This window comes from Seriola dumerili, unplaced genomic scaffold (genome assembly GCF_002260705.1).
Source record: "Seriola dumerili isolate Sdu_G_001 unplaced genomic scaffold, Sdu_1.0 BDQW01000105.1, whole genome shotgun sequence".
NCBI lineage: Eukaryota > Metazoa > Chordata > Actinopteri > Carangiformes > Carangidae > Seriola > Seriola dumerili.
Genome location: NW_019174360.1, coordinates 3,727,882 through 3,748,866, shown reverse-complemented (window position 1 = coordinate 3,748,866; position 20,985 = coordinate 3,727,882). Strand labels below are relative to the sequence as shown.

General features: G+C 40.8%; 1 protein-coding gene across 4 annotated transcripts in view; it reads left to right on the top strand.

Moving 5' to 3' along the window:
- LOC111222726 (rho GTPase-activating protein 6-like) overlaps nucleotides 1-16,601 on the top strand; it is a 70,388-nt gene extending 53,787 nt beyond the window's left edge. For 2 of the 4 annotated variants that reach the window (XM_022746546.1, XM_022746549.1), the window contains exons 3-15: nucleotides 1,681-1,701; nucleotides 2,830-2,901; nucleotides 5,743-5,891; nucleotides 6,053-6,181; nucleotides 6,298-6,493; nucleotides 6,594-6,649; nucleotides 8,261-8,411; nucleotides 8,497-8,645; nucleotides 11,225-11,404; nucleotides 12,559-12,650; nucleotides 12,738-12,991; nucleotides 13,177-13,260; nucleotides 13,844-16,601. In XM_022746546.1, coding sequence (XP_022602267.1) covers nucleotides 1,681-1,701; nucleotides 2,830-2,901; nucleotides 5,743-5,891; nucleotides 6,053-6,181; nucleotides 6,298-6,493; nucleotides 6,594-6,649; nucleotides 8,261-8,411; nucleotides 8,497-8,645; nucleotides 11,225-11,404; nucleotides 12,559-12,650; nucleotides 12,738-12,991; nucleotides 13,177-13,260; nucleotides 13,844-14,436 — 2,126 coding nt within the window. In that variant the 3' untranslated portion in view covers nucleotides 14,437-16,601. The remainder of the gene's footprint in view (nucleotides 1-1,680; nucleotides 1,702-2,829; nucleotides 2,902-5,742; nucleotides 5,892-6,052; nucleotides 6,182-6,297; nucleotides 6,494-6,593; nucleotides 6,650-8,260; nucleotides 8,412-8,496; nucleotides 8,646-11,224; nucleotides 11,405-12,558; nucleotides 12,651-12,737; nucleotides 12,992-13,176; nucleotides 13,261-13,843) is intronic. The other 2 variants (XM_022746547.1, XM_022746548.1) reach the window with 2 other exon arrangements.
- The last annotated feature ends 4,384 nt before the right edge of the window (nucleotides 16,602-20,985 follow it).

Below are 20,985 nucleotides of genomic sequence, written 5' to 3'. Positions count from 1 at the left end.
CTGTGTTTTGGTCTTGTAAACCAAACCATAAAGAGAATAAGGGTTTGGAAAAAATTAGACAAATTAAGCCAGATATAGCAAAAATGGGCAGTGCGCTCTGAAACTACTCAAGTTGGTGGTTTGTTTCCCACTGGACTCGCCCATACTAAAAATGTCTACGTGCATCACGGTTTAGTGATAGAATATATATATAGACACACACACACACACACACACACACACACACACACATACACAATCCTACTCAGTTTAAAGCAAAGACGTGGGCAGGCCATAATAAGTTCAGTAAGGCACACAGTACACTGAATATAATACTAGAATGTACAACATATAAATGTGGGATTTCTGAAGACAGAAATTCATCATTCCTGTCAGCAAAATTAACATCATACTCAACAGGATCATAGCTCATATCTGGAAACAGCAATATCGTTATGAAGACAACATAATGTTTTAACTAAATCCACATTAGCTAAACTGTAGAAGAGAAAACAATGACCGTAACCGTTTATTGTAAAGACACGTCACAGTGCACAGACTGACTTCTTGGTGTGTGCCCAAAGCCAAATAAAGTGCTCAAGTCAGAGATTCTCTACCTTTTGGGTTTGTGATGAAATGGTGTCTATTTGCAGCTTCTTGTCACAGGTTGCATCTTCTAGTTGTACCAAGTTAGCAAAGAAGCAAATTATTCCCACTTAGGTTTATTTATTTGAATTATTTCTAGAGGCCAGAGACATATTATTATAAAATAAGATAAATTATCCTGAGATTCAGATGTCTCTCATGACTCTTTGGAGTTCCTGACCCACTAACTGTTGTCTTGTTTACAGCCTGTCAAATTCAACACCAACAAACGTCCTTATGAAGCTGCTGCTGTGTTTCTACATCTCAAAAATTAGCAAAAAAAAAGAGAATAAATATCAGAACGGTACTCTTAACTTTCTGCATCTGTCCATGGTCACACAGATGCACGCATGCACAGTGAGTGCAGCATTTTCTCACTGTACTGTATAGCAGTGGAGTGGCTGCCATAGCAGCAGTGTAGTGCAGCCAGTGGATTATCCAGGGCCTTGCATTCCAGCTGAAGGTTAAACCTCTCCCCACCATGATTTAATACGTACTTGTCTGTGTTGCTTATGAATTCCAGAGCCCCTGACGGCCGCCATGTGCTAACAAGGGAAATATTTCAACTTGTGTGTATAAGTGTGTGTGTGTGTGCTGTTTCAGCACTGCTATTGTGGGCTTTTTAGCTTCACTGTTCCTCATATTTATCTGAGTGCCAGGTTTCATGTTCCTAATGTTTCTTCAAGAATGAGAAGTAGATTGAAGAAGGAGAGACCACAAGGGATGGGATGAGGGTGTGATGACACAGAAAAGCAGCAAAGGTTCATCAGATAGTTTCACAACTGGTTGGAAGTTGAACTGCGGAGGTTTGGAGGTTCGGGGATTTCCGTACGGCTTTGGGAGCCATCTGTCAAAAATCCAAACCATTTCCTATCTCTGCTTCTCCCTCCTCTCTCTCTCACTGCCCTTGCTCTCCATCACAACATCTGCTTTCTCTCTCCTTCTATCTCACACCCCCTCCTCACTGTTTCCTCACCTATTTCTCTCTTGTCCACCTAAGATTTCACTTCTTGTCCTTCTCACTTAATGCTGCATTTTTTTGTCTGTTTTTTGCAGCTCAGAGGCTTAAAAGCACATGTAAGTTTCTCAATCAACTGATTATCAAAGAACAGCAACTAGTTCTGATTTGTCAGAGATGGTTGGACACATGGGGAAACTGAACCTGCTCCCTCACATAAGAGGCTGACGCTACCATCAAACGTGTTGTTGGAGCTGGATAAAATTTCCTGAGCTCCACAAATCACTCATTCGATACAGACGAAGGGAATATCTGGGGTTGAAACTGAGGTTGCTAAATCAGCAGATCAAGGAGAAAACTCTCTGGGCGAGTCCAAACTGATCTGATGTGTAAAAGAGTTGGTTTTGGATCCCCAAAAGCAAACAGCAGAGTGACCGAATGATAGCGTTAAAAGATGCTGAGGTTTCCATGAACTGACATCCTGGTCTGAGATGAGGTTGCCAAGGCTTTAAAGTTGCGTGTGCCACGGTTTCCAGAGTTTCCTGATCATTAATCAGCAATTCAGGAGTCATTCATCATGTTGACAGCTGACAAAGCAGCTTTGCTCCTTGCAGAAAGCTCCAGTCCAAAACCTGGATGTAAAGCTCTCACGTACACACATATAAAGATATTTTTTAGAGCAGCTCATATGATTGTTTGCAATGGCAGTTTGTTCTTGCATTTTTGGCAAATGTAGCACATCAGATATTTCTATTTATAGTATGCAAAGTACACCAATGACCCTCCAGAGCAAGATCAGTCTCACAGTGGAGGTTTACAACAATAATTTCCTCCACTATAAGCTCCGTATACTGAGAGGGAATTACACTTTCTGGCAGCTGTTCTGTCCTTTTCTTATTCTTTCAAGGGAAACCTTGCCAAGAAAGTCTATGGATGCCCATGTATGGCATTGCAGAGTACAGCATTTCCCAGTGTTCACAGTAAAAAAGTCCTTAACACATATAGGTCAGAGTAGATAACAAATATCAGTGATTTTATGTTTTGATAGATATTTTTTCTGCTGACTACCGTGGGCAACCCTGTCTGACATTTCAGTTAAATGGATTTAGGTTCATAGACAGCCCCCCCCCCCCGTGGCTAATTTATGTCTGCATTCCTGACATAAGCTTATTAGATATAATAAGATAAGATACAGCTGTTATGGAGACTGTTTGTTTCAGATGATTTATTCTCTTGTTTTCTTTTAGATGGACAGAAGAGGAAAAAGTCACTGAGGAGGAAGTTGGACTCTCTTGCAAAAGAGAAGAGTAAAGACAAAGGTACGGCAAGATCTTTCAACATGAACTCTGACATGTTGGCGGTTCACAGGGTTTTCTCTCTCAATATCTCTTTTACTCTCTCTTTGTCACAACTGTAATTTGTCCTTGTAAGGGGACCGGGCTCTGAGAAGCAGCATATTTGGCACAAAGTGAAAAGGATCTTCATCAAAGAAGTGCAGATGGAGATAAAATAAAATAGGCCTCTCTTGTTAAATTTGTGAGAGTTTGGGAGCTGATCCCTGGTTTCATTTACCACGAATACACACACATCCCTCCTTTCTAATAGCCTACCATGCTTAAACAAATTATGCATAGCTTGCAATGTTTAATACAAACATAATATGCACAAACTTAATCAGAAGCCTCCCAATGTTATGAAAATGGCAAACTGAACCACTGGATAACAACTTCAAAAACTACTGTTACACATTCCAACTGTTACATGTAATGATTTTTCAGGATTTTTCTTTGGAGAGCCGCCACTTGAATCCTGTAGACTTTCATAATTGAACTAATCTAAAATAAGCTGAGGTTCAAGGTTCAACTCATTCATCCATAAAAACATAGAAATCACTGTGCCCCCGTCTTAATCAGCTGCATAAATAAATACCCATAAAATAAATCCATAAAAAACACCAACACAAAACTACATGAGCTGACTGTGCCAAGTAGGAAAAATATCATAGAACATGAATTTTGCTTTATTGTTAATTTATACCATTCAAACCAGAGCTATGTGAGTCTTTATTTCATTGCTCCAACAAGTGGAGGAAACAGCTGTCAAGCTCTGAGTTTTATATTGAGTGGTGATGCTATGTCACAACTGTGTGGTCTGAAAATATTATGCATGCTTTGGCCAATCATAACCAAGTATTGCTGGTGACAGCTGTGGAAAAGCACTGGCCGGTTGTCTATGACCTCCAGTTGAGGGGATGAAAAATCAATGTGAGGACACATAAAAAGAGTCATATATGTTATGTAAGTTTATGTCAGGGTTAAACTGTGAATATAAACAGAGTCTAGGTGGGTTTTCCCTCCACTACATGCCTGGCTCTACCCCTCCAGATCCCAGAGGTCTCAGATGTAGCTGTTGTCTAAACTTCCAAATGGATTCCAAGTTTAATTCTTTCCTGGGGTCCCTGAGTACCAGCCCTGCATTTCCCTCTAAACGGGCTCAGCCTTTTCTCTGCACAACAGAGGGAGAAGGAAAATACTGCCTCCTTTGATGCAGCCACAGTAATGTGTGCTGCATGTGCTATAACCACACCTCAGTCAAACTATATCTGCAAACAAGGTTTAATAGCTGATGCAGTCTGCTTTAAGGGTGAGTTTATACCTCAGATAGATTCAATCAAGTTCAGTCAAAGCAAAGATTCACCAATTAGTCTTTCAAATACTTTTTTTTTTTGGTATTTTCAGTGTGTTGTCTTGAGAGGTAAACTGCACCGATCTGTGCACATGAAAGCAAACGTTTCATGTTATTTATGACTTTCCTGAGGCTCTTAGATACTTTCTGAAAACATATCCAGCTAATATAAACACACTACATGGACATGAATAAGGAATAGCGAGAAAAGAAGTGCACTGAAAACCTACATTGTTGTTCCTAAGATGCTGTAGGCCTGGAAAATGTAGATTCATGTAAATCTGACATGGCTTGATAAATGTGGTCTGGCTGTAGACACACTGAGAAGTGTTGCACATTACGTCAGCAAAGACTGTACATTATGCGATCCAGATCGTGTTTGTGTGCACATGTGTGTCTGTGCAAGTTACATAAGCTCTGTTAACTCTGTGAGGCTGCAGAGTAAATTTGTTGTGTCACAGTGTTAGTGGTCATGTTGTTCATGAACCACAGTCCTCCACTTGTGGTTGTGGAATGCATTTTGCTTTCTCCCTCTCTCTGTTTTCCTTGCCTCTTTTCTACACTCACACACACAGACATACACACATGCACTGAACAGCTGGACTGTTTCTTTCCCAGCTGTTGGCTCAGGCTTTGGGATTCTGTATAATGGAATATATAGCCTGTGATGGCCCTGCATGACATCATTTCTCTCTCTAGTGAGCCCTGTGCATATCTTCAAGTGCTTGCATTTCAGCAGTTCAACACAAATTGGCAACAGAAACAAGTCCCTAGTTAATTGCTATGTTTTTGCTTCACTTAATCATTGTACAAACTCCACATCTCTTGCAACTTTTTGCCAAAACAAACTCCACTCTGCCTCTCGTCATACTTTAAAATTAGGGAAAATGGAACAAAGGCATAAGCTTGATAACATGCTATGCTAGCTGTAATTAACATATGTGTCAGTGCTGAGCAGCTTCTAAAAATGACCTACACAGAGAACACGACATTGCTTGTGGGTGAGCGTAATCAAAGTTGTGTTATTTTGGTCAAAGGCATTAGAATTAGTGGTTTGTTGTAGCCAGATTTTTTTTCCAGTTTTCTTGTGATGTCTTATTTTGGAAAACAGCTGTAGTACTGCAGGAGTGCTATAAGAGTTTTAACTGACATAGTAAACGTGTGGTGACGCTTTAATCGCATGTAAAAAGCAAGCTCCAATAGAAGTAATAAAAAGTTTAATTGGAGATGTGTGTGATGTTCTTGTTTCAAGTTCACAGCTATTTTTGGAAGCTTCTAATAGAGCTTTCTTTCTGTTTTACTTCTCTTCTTCTTGCAGCCACCTGTGTGCTTTTGTTGGTTCAGTTTTCACCTGGAATAATGTTTAAATCATCTTTCTCACTTCCTCTTCATCTCTTCATGCTCCATCTTTCTGCCTTGGTTTTCTTCTCCTCCCATCTCTATTTCCTCATCTTTTTAATCTTCTTCTCTTACAGAATGCATACCCCAGGCCTTCAGTATACCGCTCTCCCAGGTCATTGCTAATGACAGAACGCACAGGCAGCGTCAGGACGGCTATCGTCAGGACCCTCCACAGCGTGAGGAGCACAAGGACTCCTCTGACCTTGTCTCATCCATTTTACAGGTCTGTAGATTCAACTGTATTCATCTTTTTCCTTGTTCCTCTCTTGAGATAATTCTATTTGTTACAGGATTTTTTAGGGACAAATATCATTTCTTCAGCAAATTATCCCATTTGATTTGTATGAAAAAACAAATGCAGCTCTTGGGTCATGTGTCCTGCAGTTTGCCACCAAGCGGCCATCCAATAAGGAGTTATCCAGCAGTAACTCTTCACTGAGTTCTACATCAGAGACAGCCAATGAGTCGACGTCACCCAACACCCCAGAAGCTGCACCACGTGCACGCAGGAGGGTGAGATGAGATAATAAAACTGATTGTAGTCTGAACTACAAGGCAAGGACTAGGTTTTTATGTTTTATTTAGCTGAGTTCAGTTTGTCTGAATCAAACGCACAAATTGTCCTCCAGGGAGGCATGTCAGTGGACTCTATCACCGACCTGGACGACAACCAGTCGCGCCTGCTCGAGGCGCTGCAGCTCTCTCTGCCCACCGAAACGCCCAGTAAAAAGGAGAAGCACCGGGACAAAAGGCTGAGCCTCAATCCCATCTACCGTCAGGTGCCCCGGGTGGTTGACAGCTGCTGTCAGCACATCGAGAAATATGGTGAGTGACTTTACTCCTGTAACCATCATATATGTACATCCAGTCTTTAATCTGTCATAACACAGGTGCTAGATACTTTTTTTCCTACTTCTCCACTCAGGTTTGCAGACTGTGGGGATCTTTAGAGTGGGCAGCTCCAAGAAGAGAGTCCGACAGGTGAGTCTTTTTGGTTATTCCCTCATTTGCTGTTTTGACGATAGTATGAAGAGCACTGTCAAAAATTTCCCATTGGGTTGAGATCTAGTGACTGCAGGGCCAAAGCACATGCCTCACATCATTTGGATACTTGTATCCTCTTTGGGAGCATCGTGTTGCTATGTATCATTTGTGCTCACAGACAAGCTGAACAACACCAATTCAAAGGCCAGTTTTGCAGAAAGTGAAACACTCTTCACACATTTTCCAACAACAAACAAAACCTCCTCTCTGAGAAAAAAATTGTGTTATAATAACACAGTGCACCAAAATGTGCCGGTCATGCTACTGAAGCTTCATCTGTTGCGTTTCTTTCATGTAAACAACAAACTTATTTCAGCAGCTCATGGACAAGGACACACTTCTTGAATATACTTGTGAAATATACACACACACTAAACCGACAGAGCAGATCATTTGTTATTCAAACAAATATATTCTATACACACAATATCACAATACATTATTCTACATACTCCCACAGCTTTCATTACCTGTTAACTATGACTCCAGTGGAAAAAACAGTAGAAGAATACATAGGTCAGGGTTAAGCTTTGAGTGTCAATCAGTGTGGGCAGCATCCACTTTAACATCTTTTCCGCTGCACTGACTTCCACTTGGAGACATAATTCATTCACCAGCCGGCACAAGCACACTTGTTTGACCTTCATGTATATGTCCACGGTTTCCTGTATTATAGGGGAGGTAGAAAAAAGCTCATTTTACATTTCTTTACTTTTTACATTTGAAGTTCAACTCAACTGTCACTCGATCAGCAGCAGCAGCAGCAGCATTCATGATAGGTTATTATGGTTATAAACGCAATGTTATAGTGTTTTGTTTGTTTTTATTTCTCTGAAGAGGTTTTTCTCACATGCACTTGTTGTAGTTTGTCACTAAAATGCGTTTTGGTCTTGTGTCTTGAAGAAAATGTGTTTTAAAAAAAAATAGGGAGCAAAGTGATTACTTGTTAAAAGTTAAGTTTTGTTTTTTAACCATTGACAGTCTAAGATTTGGTTCCTATAAATATAACAATAGTAATGTTTTTACTGTAGTTAGATGGACCACTCTACCTCTGTGTGTGTTTATAACACCTCTTCTTTATTATAAACTCATTAAATGAAACAGTTTGTATTCACACATCTGTATATTATGTGTGACAAATGAAATGCATTCTCTGCTGGTCTGTGTTGATACAATCCAATGTCAACATTTATGCATTTGACACCATTGTCAGCTCATTGTGACTTATAACAATTTATTAGCTTAAGTTACTGTGGTATATGCTGCACCCAGATGTCCCATGTGTAACCATCATCATGGCCGACAATAGACTCTCTATTTTTCTGGAAGTCATCCAAAGGTCGGATGAGATTAGGATCCTGTCTGGTAAAACTAGTTTGAACTGAGAGACTACCAGGTCACTTGGAGGACCAACAGGAAGCGAGTGTGTGTGGGTGTGTGCACTACCTAGAATATAATGTCTATTGTTATGAGCAGAGGATGTTTCTGAATCCCCCTTTTTCCTCTCTTTCTCCTTTGCCCTCTCTTTTCTTTCTGTCCCTCCTTTAGCTGCGTGAGGAGTTTGATCGTGGCATTGACGTCCAGCTGGATGAGGAGCACAGTGTTCATGATGTGGCTGCTCTGCTGAAGGAGTTCCTCAGGGATATGCCCGACCCTCTCCTAACCAAGGAGCTCTACACGGCCTTCATCAACACCACATGTAAGCTTCACCATACCTTTCTTCCTCCTTTTCTCTTTTCTGCATTTTTTCTTTCTCACCCAATCCATCCTAATCTGTGTTGCAGTGTTGGACCCAGATGAGCAGCAGAATGTTGCTCAGCTTCTGGTCTACCTGCTCCCAGCATGCAACAGTGACACGCTCCATCGCCTTCTGGAGTTTCTGTCCACTGTGGCCGATCACGCGCACGACCGACAGGACAAAGACGGACAAGAGGTGAGCACCAGCTTTTATCAACAGGAAATTAAACTACTAAAAAGTCCTTCAGCAAAATCCACAAATTAAGTAGCAAAAAATACAAACATGAGTCTGAAACATCCAATTGGAGTCGCTTTTAGTCGTGTGCAACATGTGCTTATGGGTAACCTTCTGTTTCCACCTCATTGGGAGGAAATTACCAAGGAAGTGATAAGAATCAGATCGTGTGGTTGGTATGTACACATATTTATCTTTGCCTTTCAGGCCTGAAACAGAACGAGGGTTGATGTAAGATTGCACCATAGCCTTTCCTTGATTATCACACCCATCATGATGTGAATGGCTGTATTTATTCCACATCTGCCCTCTGGTAAACTGGGGTGACACCTCAGCTTTTCGGCTCTTAGTGGCTGTAAAATGTACAAGGAAAGAACTAGTCTAAAGTTCCACCTTAACTTGGGGAACTCTTGTCAAAGTAAATATTTCTGTACCTTCCTCAAGCAACAGGAGAAGCTTGGATGAAGGTATTTAACTCACAACTGCTGATTGTAATCTAAAACAAATTTTGGAAGGATATAAACACAGTGAAACTGTTGGTCAAAACTTGAATGTAATACATTTGATGTTACTAAGGATTCCCCAAGACTGTGGTCCCCATGATCAAGGCCAGGAGTTTGCAAGATACACTATATGGCCAAAAATCCACATACTTTTGGTTGGGGGTGGTTTTTCATGGTTTGAAAGGAGGAATGACCTTTTTCAACAGGACGATGTTCTCATGCACAAAGCGAGGTTCATAAAAAATGCTTTTCTGAGTTTGGAAGAACTTGACAGAGTCCTGACCTCAACCGCATCCAACACCTTTTGGATGAACTGGAATACTGACTGCGAGCCAGGCCGTATCGCACAAAATGAGTACACAATCTTGCTGATGTTCTTCTGGCTGAATGGGAGTGAATACCTGCAGCCAGGTTTCAAAATTTAATACAAAGCCTTCCCAGAAGTGGGAGGCTGTTATAACAGCACAGTGATGCCTACGGTTTTTGGAATGAGGTCTTCAACAAATCACAGAAGGCCGTAAAATTCAGGTGTCGACATACTGTGCTCCTCTGTCTACATACTTTCAGACATGTACTGTAAATCTGAGGGACAGTGAAAAAGTGGAAAAAATGTGCTTTCTTTAGTCTGCTGAAGAAATTAAAATGTCTCAGTGAATGGTGAAAACTAGATTTTGATCCTGTGATAGCAGCAATGAGGGGAGGTGATGTCGGGATACAGGAAGTGACATCATGATCCGTTATCAAGACTGTTCGTGGTTTAAATGATCTCCACTCTCCCACTCCCACAAGCCCTTTAGCCTTCATTAATTCCCCAACTGTGGACATGTGTGCATGTTTTAGTGTCTCTGCATGTGCGTGGGTATAAGGCTCTGTGTGTACTGTATGTGTGAAAGAGAAGCACAGAGTGTGTTTCAGCATGCGTGTGCGCAGATGGAAGTGTGTTCTGCTATCTCTGTGTGTATACACATGAAAGGGGGCTCAAACACTGATGTGTGTGTTTTTTCCCTTCACGACTTCATGGCTCCAGTATCTGTATCTGAGATCGTGACAGGAAGTAGGAGCGTTTCACACTCAGCCTGGAACAACACATCAATACTTTTGGCTGCTTGTGGCTCCTGTCTCTCCTTTGGGACTGGGAGTGGGAAGGGAGGAAGGTTGGAAAGACGCAGAAAAATAAATTTATCACCAAAAGAGCTGTCCAAGCTTTGAAGGGCTTGCAACTGTAGATACTAATTTTGTCACAGGATGCACATCATCACCCAACCCTAGTGGAAACAGAGGTTGCTGTTGCACACTCCAACACTTTCAGTATTAACAAACCCCATGATGCCACCTGTTATCCATCTATTGCTCAGTGACAAAAACACAGAGGGGGGTCTGACGAGATACAGACAGAGGACGGCACAGATGGGAAAATCAACATGAAAGATTGGATGAGGACGGAGATGTACGTGAGAACTGGAGGAGAAAGGGGAGAGAAGAAGAGTCAGGAGGGATGAAAGGAAGTGTTTCCAAAGACTGTGTAATCACAGCAAAACGCAGTGATGTCATTTCTGCAGCACAATTTTTAAATAAATTTCTCCTGATAAGGGAGGAGAACAGGTCCTGATATTCCCAACAATGCAGGCAAAGGTGACAAAACTGCTTGTAAACTGAACTCAAACAATAAGTAGTCACCCAATTTTTGTGAGGGAGTGGGCCCCTCACTGGGACTGCTCACTTCTAGCACCATCATCTGGTCAATTTTACTCTCCTCCCAATATTCTCATTTCAGCCTTGTGCCTGTAGTCTGTGTAGTCTACTCACTTATGAAATACTGTCATAAACAGCACGCATCATGATGACATGCTGTTCGAGTTAATTTAAAAACATCAAGTACAAGTTTCTTTGCATAAACATGCTTTTATGTTGAAAATGAATTAATCCTCATTGGTGGAGGATTCAGTTGGATTACAGATGAGGCACCTGATGATCTAGCATTAACAGGGCTGTACTTTTGTGTGTCTGAATCCAAACTGCTTGTTTCCTTTACTGTAGATCACAGGGAACAAGATGACATCTTTGAATCTGGCCACCATCTTTGGCCCTAACCTGCTCCACAAGCAGAAGAACTCAGACAAAGAGTTCAGCGTCCAGAGCTCGGCCAGAGCTGAGGAAAGCACAGCCGTCATCGCCGTGCTGCAGAGAATGATCGCCAGCTACCAAACCCTCTTCATGGTCAGTCCCTGAGCTTGTGTGTTTCTAACTTTCATCTCACCTCACCTCACCTCACTTCCTCCTTTGATTCTTTTGCCCCTCAAGGAAACACACACATACACAGTCTCACATTCACTTGCTCACTTTCTCTCTTACATTCCTGTGTCGACTTAAAGTAAGACAATCCCTCCTGGCTTAACACACAATGGTTGTGTCTTAGTTAATAAAAACAGAGCTCTGCCTGGTTTAGTGAACAGAGAGAAAGAAGAAGACAGAAACAAACATAGGAAAGTAAGAAGGAAGAGGAGAAAAAAAACAAAGAGAGTGAAACATAACAGATTAAATGAGGAGTGTTTTTGGTCAAAATCATGCCTGAATTCTTGGTACTATAACAAGAAAGTAAAAATCTTGCCAGTTAACTGACAGTAACACCAAAAACCTTTCATCCAGATACTTGAACTTTTTCTTTCCAAAATAAAAGCTGAAAATTCAGGCATGAAATCCTCCGTGTGGTGTCAGAAGCCGTCACCATTTTGCACGGATTACCGCCTCATCAGTTGCTTTTGTTCCTTTCTGTTCCCGGGGTTCTCAAAAACAGTGCAGACAGGCACTTCAGGTCATTTCAGGTCCGACATCTTAAACCGTAATGTTTTGTAATCTGCCACCACCGTTCCCCTGAGGCTTACATTCCTGCAGTAAGCCAATGAAGAGCTATTAATCGCATATAGTGAATTGGGACTGAGTTGCTCAGTCTCGGTGAGTAAAAACAGATTTGTAGGCAGCTCAGGTTCTGTGAATGACATATGAAAGTTGTTTCATAACCTGCTTATGTCTGAATTTGTTAGGGACCTGGCAACTTTTACTTTCAAAGCATTTGAGGATCAGAATCATTCGTGGGCAGCTTGGACAGTGTTCTTCATTATAATCCACATGTTTGATAAGCATAAATTTCAGCTAGTTACCTGAAGATCAGACAGACAAGACAAGACGGATAAGAGACATTCAGTTCTCTCACTGTTTGCATTGACACATTGGTCCGTGCACAAGTAGGAAAGTCCTCATTTCTAGTTTTTAAAAGGAATGAGTCGGTAAAAAAGTGAGATCTTTAAATAAAATCAGGATAAATGAGAATGAAACACTGAATGAGATCCATCAAGCTGTTGTTGTTGTTGTAGGTTCCTCCTGATCTGCAAAATGAGGTGCTGATGAGTCTGTTGGAGACAGATCCAGATGTGGTGGACTACCTTCTGAGGAGAAAGGCATCACAGTGAGTCTACACGATCACATTTCATGTGGTCTTGTGTCTCTCTTTTCCTTTTCTCTCTTTTTCATCTACATTTGTTTTCGCCCACAGGAGTCCTGACCTGTTGCCGTCAGAGGAGCCCTTCACCCTGAGCGAGCGCCGTTCCTCCAGTGATTCCAACAAGGTATCCAGTGGTGAGGTCTCTCCTTATGACAACAACTCCCCGGTCCTGAGTGAGCGGAGAGGAGAACCAGGGAGCCCAGGTAGCGAGCAGCTCTTCCGTGTCCCAGAGCAGTACACTCTGGTGGGGCAGGTGGCTGGCTGGAGCAGAGAGCCTGGAGCAGCTGACACTTGGGGTACCAAAGGTGACACTCAGCGATTCATTTTATAGATTCTACTCTGAGGATGTGAATTCATACTAAGAACATACATTTTCTCGGATCTGTTTTTTGGTTTTCGGTGTCTGTATTTTTTCTGGGTTGTATGTAAAAGAAATATGGACTCCATGTTCTTTTCTTTACTGTGAGACTGAGTCTGAGTCTTCCTTCAGACACTATATCAGAGGAGCATGCTAACATATGGGGAACGTGGCACAGCACTCTAAAACCAGCATTCAAGGACCAACCATACACAGGTAAACTGTTTTCCCTCATTTCAGGTCCTAGCAGTTAATGAGGCAGAGCAGTATGTGCCTGACACCTGGCGCTGGTTGTTAACCATCAGACAGGAAGAAAAATGAAGCACCTTAACCTTCACAGTTTCGTCTGTGATTTCTGGTCATCAGAGACCAGGGTCCTGCTGGTTTTTATTTATATGTAGACACTTAATTTGCTGCTAATTTACACCTGTGGTGCCAGGTGAATGCATTCAACTCATTAACTCATTGGTAGGACAGAAAACCTCCTGTCCTGTTGGTTTTTATTCATTTTTAAAATGATTTGATATCTGCAAAAGTAACCAATTCTGCAGAAAATTGTGGTTAAGTTTATCTTGTGTAGAAAAATTTTAAAAAATGAATGAAGAGTTATGTTTTTTTATTTGTCTTTATATTTACGATACAATAAGACCTGCTAAAAGTGTTGTTAAAGAAACTTGTGTTTCAGCATTTCCTTGTATATTCTTATGCCAAGCACCTACTAGTGGTGTGTGTCCCTTGTTATTCATTAAACTCTAATCACTAATTAATGCCACTGATGAAGTTGATGTTCTGCTTCTAGGTTCCCATGGTAACATGTCAGAAGGAAGCTCTCGCAGCTCACAGGAAGGTCTCGATGGACTCCATGCCGATGGCAGGCATCAGGCAACGCTACAACGGACTCAGACAGCACCAGGCATCACTGAGTGCAGATCCCACCCCCCGGTCAGCAGAGTGTGCACCAGCCCTCATGTAGGGACGGGACGACCACGGCTGCAGCTGAACATCAACCCCTCGGTGACGTCGCACCTCAACAGCACGCAAGGCCTCCAGCGAGCAAGTGGACACGGAATTAATCCGAGCTCCAGACCTCAAGGCGGGGTGAACATTGCTGATGGTGGCCCCGCTACGCTTAATGACAGCCGCTTTCCACCCCCTTATAATGCCCACCATCGACTGGCTAGTTCTCAAAGTTCGCCTCAGCTCGCAGCGGCTCAGCTGCCCCCTCTGCAGCATGGGAGGTCCAGTGCGACGCAGAGTAACTCAGCCTCAACAACAGAGGCCCAAATGGTGCCACAGAGCCCGGAGTGGCAGGACTGGCAGAGGGACCGGTGGCAGATCTGGCAACTGCTGTCCTCGGACAATGCCGACACACTGCCTGAAACGCTGGTCTGATCTCAGTCCGTGAACTCCAGCTTAATCTCTGTAGAGATTCTGCTCTGCTGGCCAACCAATGGCACAGTCAAACAACTCCTCCTATTGACAATCACCTCTCATCCTTTCGCTAATTTTTTTCTCTTGCCCTGCCTTTCATCCATTCATTCATGGATTTCATCCTTTCGATGAACCTTCTGTGCTTCTCCTGCATCTTAGCGCCGTGGTGTTGTTGTTTACGTGTGCAGCTGCTGCCTTATATGGACTTTTACATCCAAGAGCCACTAGTATTTTTTGTTTTGTATGGATGTTTAAGAGTTGCTTCTGTTGCAAGCCCATATGTTTTGTCCATAATGACTAATGAGTTGTGAGCATAGTAAAAAATGCCCACCAGAAATACCTCAAAAAACACATTTTCTATTCTGAGAGTTAAATCTTCATATCTCATTTGAGAACAATAGGAAAGCACCATTTCTTTAGTTTATTATATTTTTATTTGATTATTTTTACTTTCTTTAAAATTTTCACCATAAGACACTAAGATGTACGCATTAGTAATTGCTGCTAAATGTAGACTTTTTGTGTGCGTACTCTTGATGTAGTTCAGCCACATCTGTCTAAAAAGATCAAATGTTGAATTATTTTTCGTTGTCAGATGATGTTTGACTGTATATATACAACCTGTTGACAAACATACTTATACAATATATATGTAAATTGACATGTAAAGTATATAATTTGCCAATCTACCTAAAAGTAAGTCAGCCCTTTAACAGGCAGTCAAAATGTTGGTGTTTGTCAGACTGCTGTTTTCTGTCGTTAATATTGAATGTAAAATGCTTCACTTATGGAAAATGCTTAGACCTACTTTTAAAGCACTCGACTGTAAGTTTGCTTCTATGTGCTCCTGCCACCTGCTGCACTGCAGGATCAATGTGCCAAAGTCTGTTTTTTTTGTTTTTTTTAACTTCAGGATATTTATCGTACAGCTGTGTTCATTTCATCCAGTTGTTCATTTCGATGGACACTCAATAGCTTGTGACATTGTCAGGAATGTCATTGCCGCAGTATAGGAGTAAGGAGGCTCATTTTAAGACACACAAAGATTTCATCATCAGGTTTGTGTGAGGATCATATTTCCACCTATTTATAAAATGACTAACTCAACAGTAATTAATTTATGTGAATGACGTGACATTCATTTTCTTATACCTCTCATGCTAGACTGAATATTCCAGCTGGATTTAGATTCATTACCTGTCTAAAAGGCTTGATGAATTTTTCTAGTTGTCATTAAAATTCATAAAAAATTAAATGCTCCAGCAGTGGTCAAACTGAGGTGCTTAAAAAAAACAAAAAGTGTCCTCATCACTTCAAATGCAGTGTTGTGGCAAATCCACATGGAAATATATCTCTGAATATGCCAACAACCAACCTGTCAAAATCCTCTCAAATATCACAGTCAGGTGGGTATTTGCTGGCAAATATTTCACATTTTCTCAAGTTATGGTGTAATATTTGCTCATTTGAAGCTACTTCAGCATTAAATCTGGGAACACACTGTATTTGATTCAACATGTCTGTCATTTGCTTGGCACTTGTAAATTATGTTGAGGAGAAAATGGAAAAGTCTCATAAGTGCAAGAAGTGGACAGACTCTGGTAAGAGTTATGGCGCCATCTATTGTCAGATCATGTGCATTGGCATGCTGCTGCTTCCCAGAGTTCAGTGTCTCCATGGCATCCAACTGCGCTCAATGTAGAATCAAAGCTTCTGATTATAAGCACCTTCTGTGAAAATGTAAAAATCTGTGTGAGGAAATAAATGTGCCATAGGTCTCCATGCATTACTCAAGGTTCATATTGTGAATTTTTTTGTATTACGTTGTTTTTTTCATTGAGTGTTGTAATATATAAATACAATATAACAATTTTTATTCATAAGAAGAAGAAAAAAAGAAAAAAAAAGGAGCAAATAATCCTAATGGTCCTAGCTCTGTTTCCCCAAACCAAGACCATGTTTGTCTTACTGACGTCAACTAAGAGAAACTTAGTGCTATGGTGTTTTTTTGTTGATATTTTGGTGGGGTTCACTGGGTCCAAGTTGTAATGGAATATCTGGTAATTGCTTTTGTACTGCGTGTCATCATCAATATGCTACTATGGAATTAAATATGATAAAGTTTACACCTGCTGTTGGAGTCAGTGCTTTATGATGATGGCAGTGTGCCACAGCATAAAATGTCAAATTAAAGTGATTATTAATTTAATTTATGTTTGAAAAAACAAATAATTTATAGCTGTTTTTAGCCATTTCTCCCGTCTCCACACACGATCTCTGGAGCTCTGCAGTGACCAGCTCTCTTACCAATGCCCTTCTACCCCGATTGCTCAGTTTGGCCAGAAAGAGTCCTGGTTGTTCCAGACTTTACAGTGAAAACACAGTATGTAGATGTGTAGCCTCACTGTTATATTTATGAAAGGCTACAGAACACCATTGCTTTTTAAGTCGAAAGGTCACATGTTAGGTACTTTTTTAAGATCTCCAAAGAGCCCCAAATTACCACAAGTCCTGGGTGTGTCTGCCTGCAGTGCAAAGCTCCTGCAAACTAGCTTTTGGGAGAGCTGAGACATTTTTTGCTGGTGGGTGGCTTACCATTATTGTTTGTGTGGTGTGTGGTTACTGCAGTGTAATTTTTCCCCTTTAGTGGTCCACTCAAGGATTCACACAGCTCTCTCGCTTTCTCTCTCATCCACACAGGGAACTTTAACTAATCAGGTTTTGCTTTCATAAAAGATAAATTGAACATTACTTTTCACTGTATTTCTCATTATGCACTGAAGAGGTATTCTTCATTTTAAAAAATTTAAAGCTTTTCTGCAGTCAAACTCCATTTTCCATTTCACACTGAGGAGAAACACAAACTTGTATATTTCAAAGAACTGTTCAGGGCTGACTATCTGAGCTGCACTCATGGACACAAAGCACAGAGTTTCTGTATGTGCGTCAAAATAAAACATAGGTAGGAGATAGAGGGTTAAGAATCAGCAATGACAGCTCCTCAACCAGTCAGCAGAACAGTGACTAAAAAAGCATGAGCCAGAAAGATGTCATCCTCACACCCTTTAACCCTGACGACAGTGCTTCTGCCTTTAGATCCAAGGACAAAGAAAAAAAAAGGTACTCTGAGCCACTCGACTATAAATGTCAAAGTGAGGCATGAGCAGGCAATTTCAAAAACTTGACGGAGCGAGATACAGTAGTTGGGCTATTGTGCATAAACCCCTTATTACACCTGAAAAATACATGTCTGCGAACGCACTGGTGCAAAGAATAGAGGCAGTGATCTAGTGAGCAATGGAAAAATGTCAGACGGTCAGATGAGTCATCTCTCGAAAAGGCAGAAAAGTATATGCAGAGCTCTGGCCAAAGTGAGTCAATGAGTCTGGGAGGTTATTTCCCATGGAGATGATGTCTAACTGTTCTGTTAACAACTGAAGAGGAAAGGAGCAGGCTAATAAGTTATTCTAGTATTCATGTGTCATCCAGGATGGAAACACCACTATTTACTGGGCCACCGAATGATTTGAATCGTGAAGCTGATGCAAATAAGTCAGCAGATCTGAAGTCAGCTCAGCATTCATGGGAAATTACCTAGATGTGCCTGAGGTGCATTTTCCATGACTGTCACAAAAACACCACATAATAAAGCTTCTTGTGGATAAATGATGTCAGAGTCCTGCAGGGGAACAGCAGAAACAGCAATCTGAGGCCTCCTGTAATTGTTTTGGTGGTCCATGATTGCCTAATATGCTATTAACTCAATTAATGTTTGTTCTTTTTGTTTTCTTGTTTGTTTTTTTGGAGTATCATTTTAATTCCTTGAGCAACTGTCCTTAATTAAATTTGTCTGTGATGCTGTAAAAATTCATCTGGAATGTTAACAGCACAAAAAAGATGTTTTGTATGTGATGTAATGTTCCAGTTACGCCCCTAGAGGCCAGTAAAGAGCCTTGAATAACTTTTTGAAGCACATACACAATATTGAGATTCTGTACCTCTCAAAGCCAATTGAATAAATTTTTCTCCTTCTTCACTGTACATCTCCCAAATTGCAACTGATGATGAACAAAACTAGTTTTTGAAGGTGACAAATGGAGATAAGTCTAAACTAAAAAAAAAAAAAAAAAAAGAGCAACTGTGAGACTAATTGTTCAATGGTTTTGTGATGGAGAGGAGGAAAAGGGAATGACCAAAAAAAGAGATTAAAAAGATTTCATAGCTTTTGGTTTCAATTCTCCTCAGCCCTGCCTGATAGCATATTAAATCACCTTACAGACCTCCACAGAAATGGAATTAACTGCTAGCAGACTATTAGACGTATGGAAAAAGGTAATGGATGAGCATTTGGGTGTGTGAGGGGACAGACAAGAGAGTGGCACTGAGCAACGATGGGAGTGAACTAATAATTAGAAATAGACACAATCTGCAACATGACCTCTTGCTTTCTCTGATTCCTCATAATGGACTTCAGTCAATTGAATCTGTCTTTCACTAGCAGCTACTTGAAAGTTCTGATCAACTCGTGAAACATTGGAAAGTAATTAGAATCTTTTTTTGCATCTCATAATAAGATAAACACACTTTTTTGATCAATGAGATGAAAGACCTTCTCATTAGTGCCATTTTTCTTCTTTTTCTCTTTTTATCAGCTACCTCTATTCACTTAGCTTTCACACTATTTAACTAAGGACATGCACTCCTATTCCATCGTCCATCCCTCACAACACCAATTAAAGCTTTTGCCATGCACTGTGTGCCAGTGATGTTTGAAATGAGTATGTCATGTTCTGCTCAAGGAGGTTCTGATTAATTGTGATCAGTGAATGCATAGAGGCAGTTTGTTTCACTGTACACTGAGTGCGCTTCTTCTCTTTTCTTTTGTCTTTTTGTTGGTTACTGGAAGCGAGCCTGATTTTAAATAGAATTTTGTGGACCATGACAACAAAACAAAGCTGCTTTATTTCAGTGGCTAATGACTTGGCCCAGAGTAATGTTATCCAGTTGGCCAAGCTAAAAGACAATTTGCCAGAAAAATACACATGCACAAATAGGTATGCATGAACTCATCTACACAGAGACACTTGTAATTGCCAGTACAAGAGTTCAGCCCCACTCCTGGAGGGAGTTAAGAATTCATGCATGGCAGTAAACAAAATGTGGATTTCAGTTTGTTTTATCACATTTCGATTGTGAGGCAGTGCATGTTTTATGAGCACAACATTTTGAGCAGTGCATGCACAATATTTTTCCTTTTTCCTACACATGCAGAAACACATGGTCTCTCTCTCTCTCTCTAATACACACACACACACACACATTTGAGCAGTGCATGCACAATATTTTTCCTTTTTCCTACACATGCAGAAACACATGGTCTCTCTCTCTCTCTCTAATACACACACACACACACACACACACACACACACTCTGAAAGGAATTCGTACCCACAAGGTCCTCATTAGCAAGCACAGTCGGTTCATTCTCATGTGTTGACTCTAACGGTACAAAAACTGGCCTGAAGATAGAAATGTTAAGAAACAGAAAAGGTTCAGACCTGAATTAACACATCTGCAATTCATTGTTGAATAAATCACATCACTGCCTGAGAAAACAAAACACAAAAATCATCATATATTCACCCACTACACCCAACTACAGCACCTTGTCTCTCATACATAGATTGATGACTATAGGTTTAGGTTTTTCCATTCTCAATCACATTTCACCTTAAAAGTTTGCATACCTCCACCACTATTGCACAGTCTTGTAAAAAGATTTTTTAAAAAGTTCTGAATAACTGGATGTTTTTTGTAGCTCTGTGTCAAATGCAGGCTAATTCACTGTTGGTTTTGCGATTTTCATGGGATTTGTTGATAAGAAGAAAACATGAGATGGTGCCAGCCTTGAAGAATCCATTTAAACCATTTAAAATTCTTGGGTCTGCACAAAAAGGCATCCCTTTTGTCCTTGGCCTGCAGCCTAACTTTCAACCTAATTTCATGGAAATCTGTAATCTACTGTAGTTTTTGAAATGTCCTACTATCTTACGGACCCTTATCTTCATTGGTTGACATAATTAGTGTCACCGAAAGATTTCACTCATCCTTTGCTTCTGTTTGGATGCAGGATAACTGAGAAATCAGAATAACTGTCCCAAAATTCTGCTATTAATGAAAAATTCCTGGTTAAACTCCACGTGTCCATTGACAGCAAAGTGCTGCTGCAGATGGAGAAGGCTCCAAAAGCCATAAAACTATGATTTAATGATGACAACATCATGTTTTTCCAAAGTGCAGATGACTCAAGATGGCTGGGATGACAAATCTTACACAAATGTCACAACTTGGAAACTGATGGGAAAATAAAAACAGACAACAAAATGTAATCACACATGGCTTGTATATGTGTTTTAGGCCTCAAGTAACTGTAGACAAGCTGCTTTTTGGAGCCAGAGGATGCTTTATCATCACTGGCTTATATTCATTCCTGAGTGTGACTTCTGCAGCC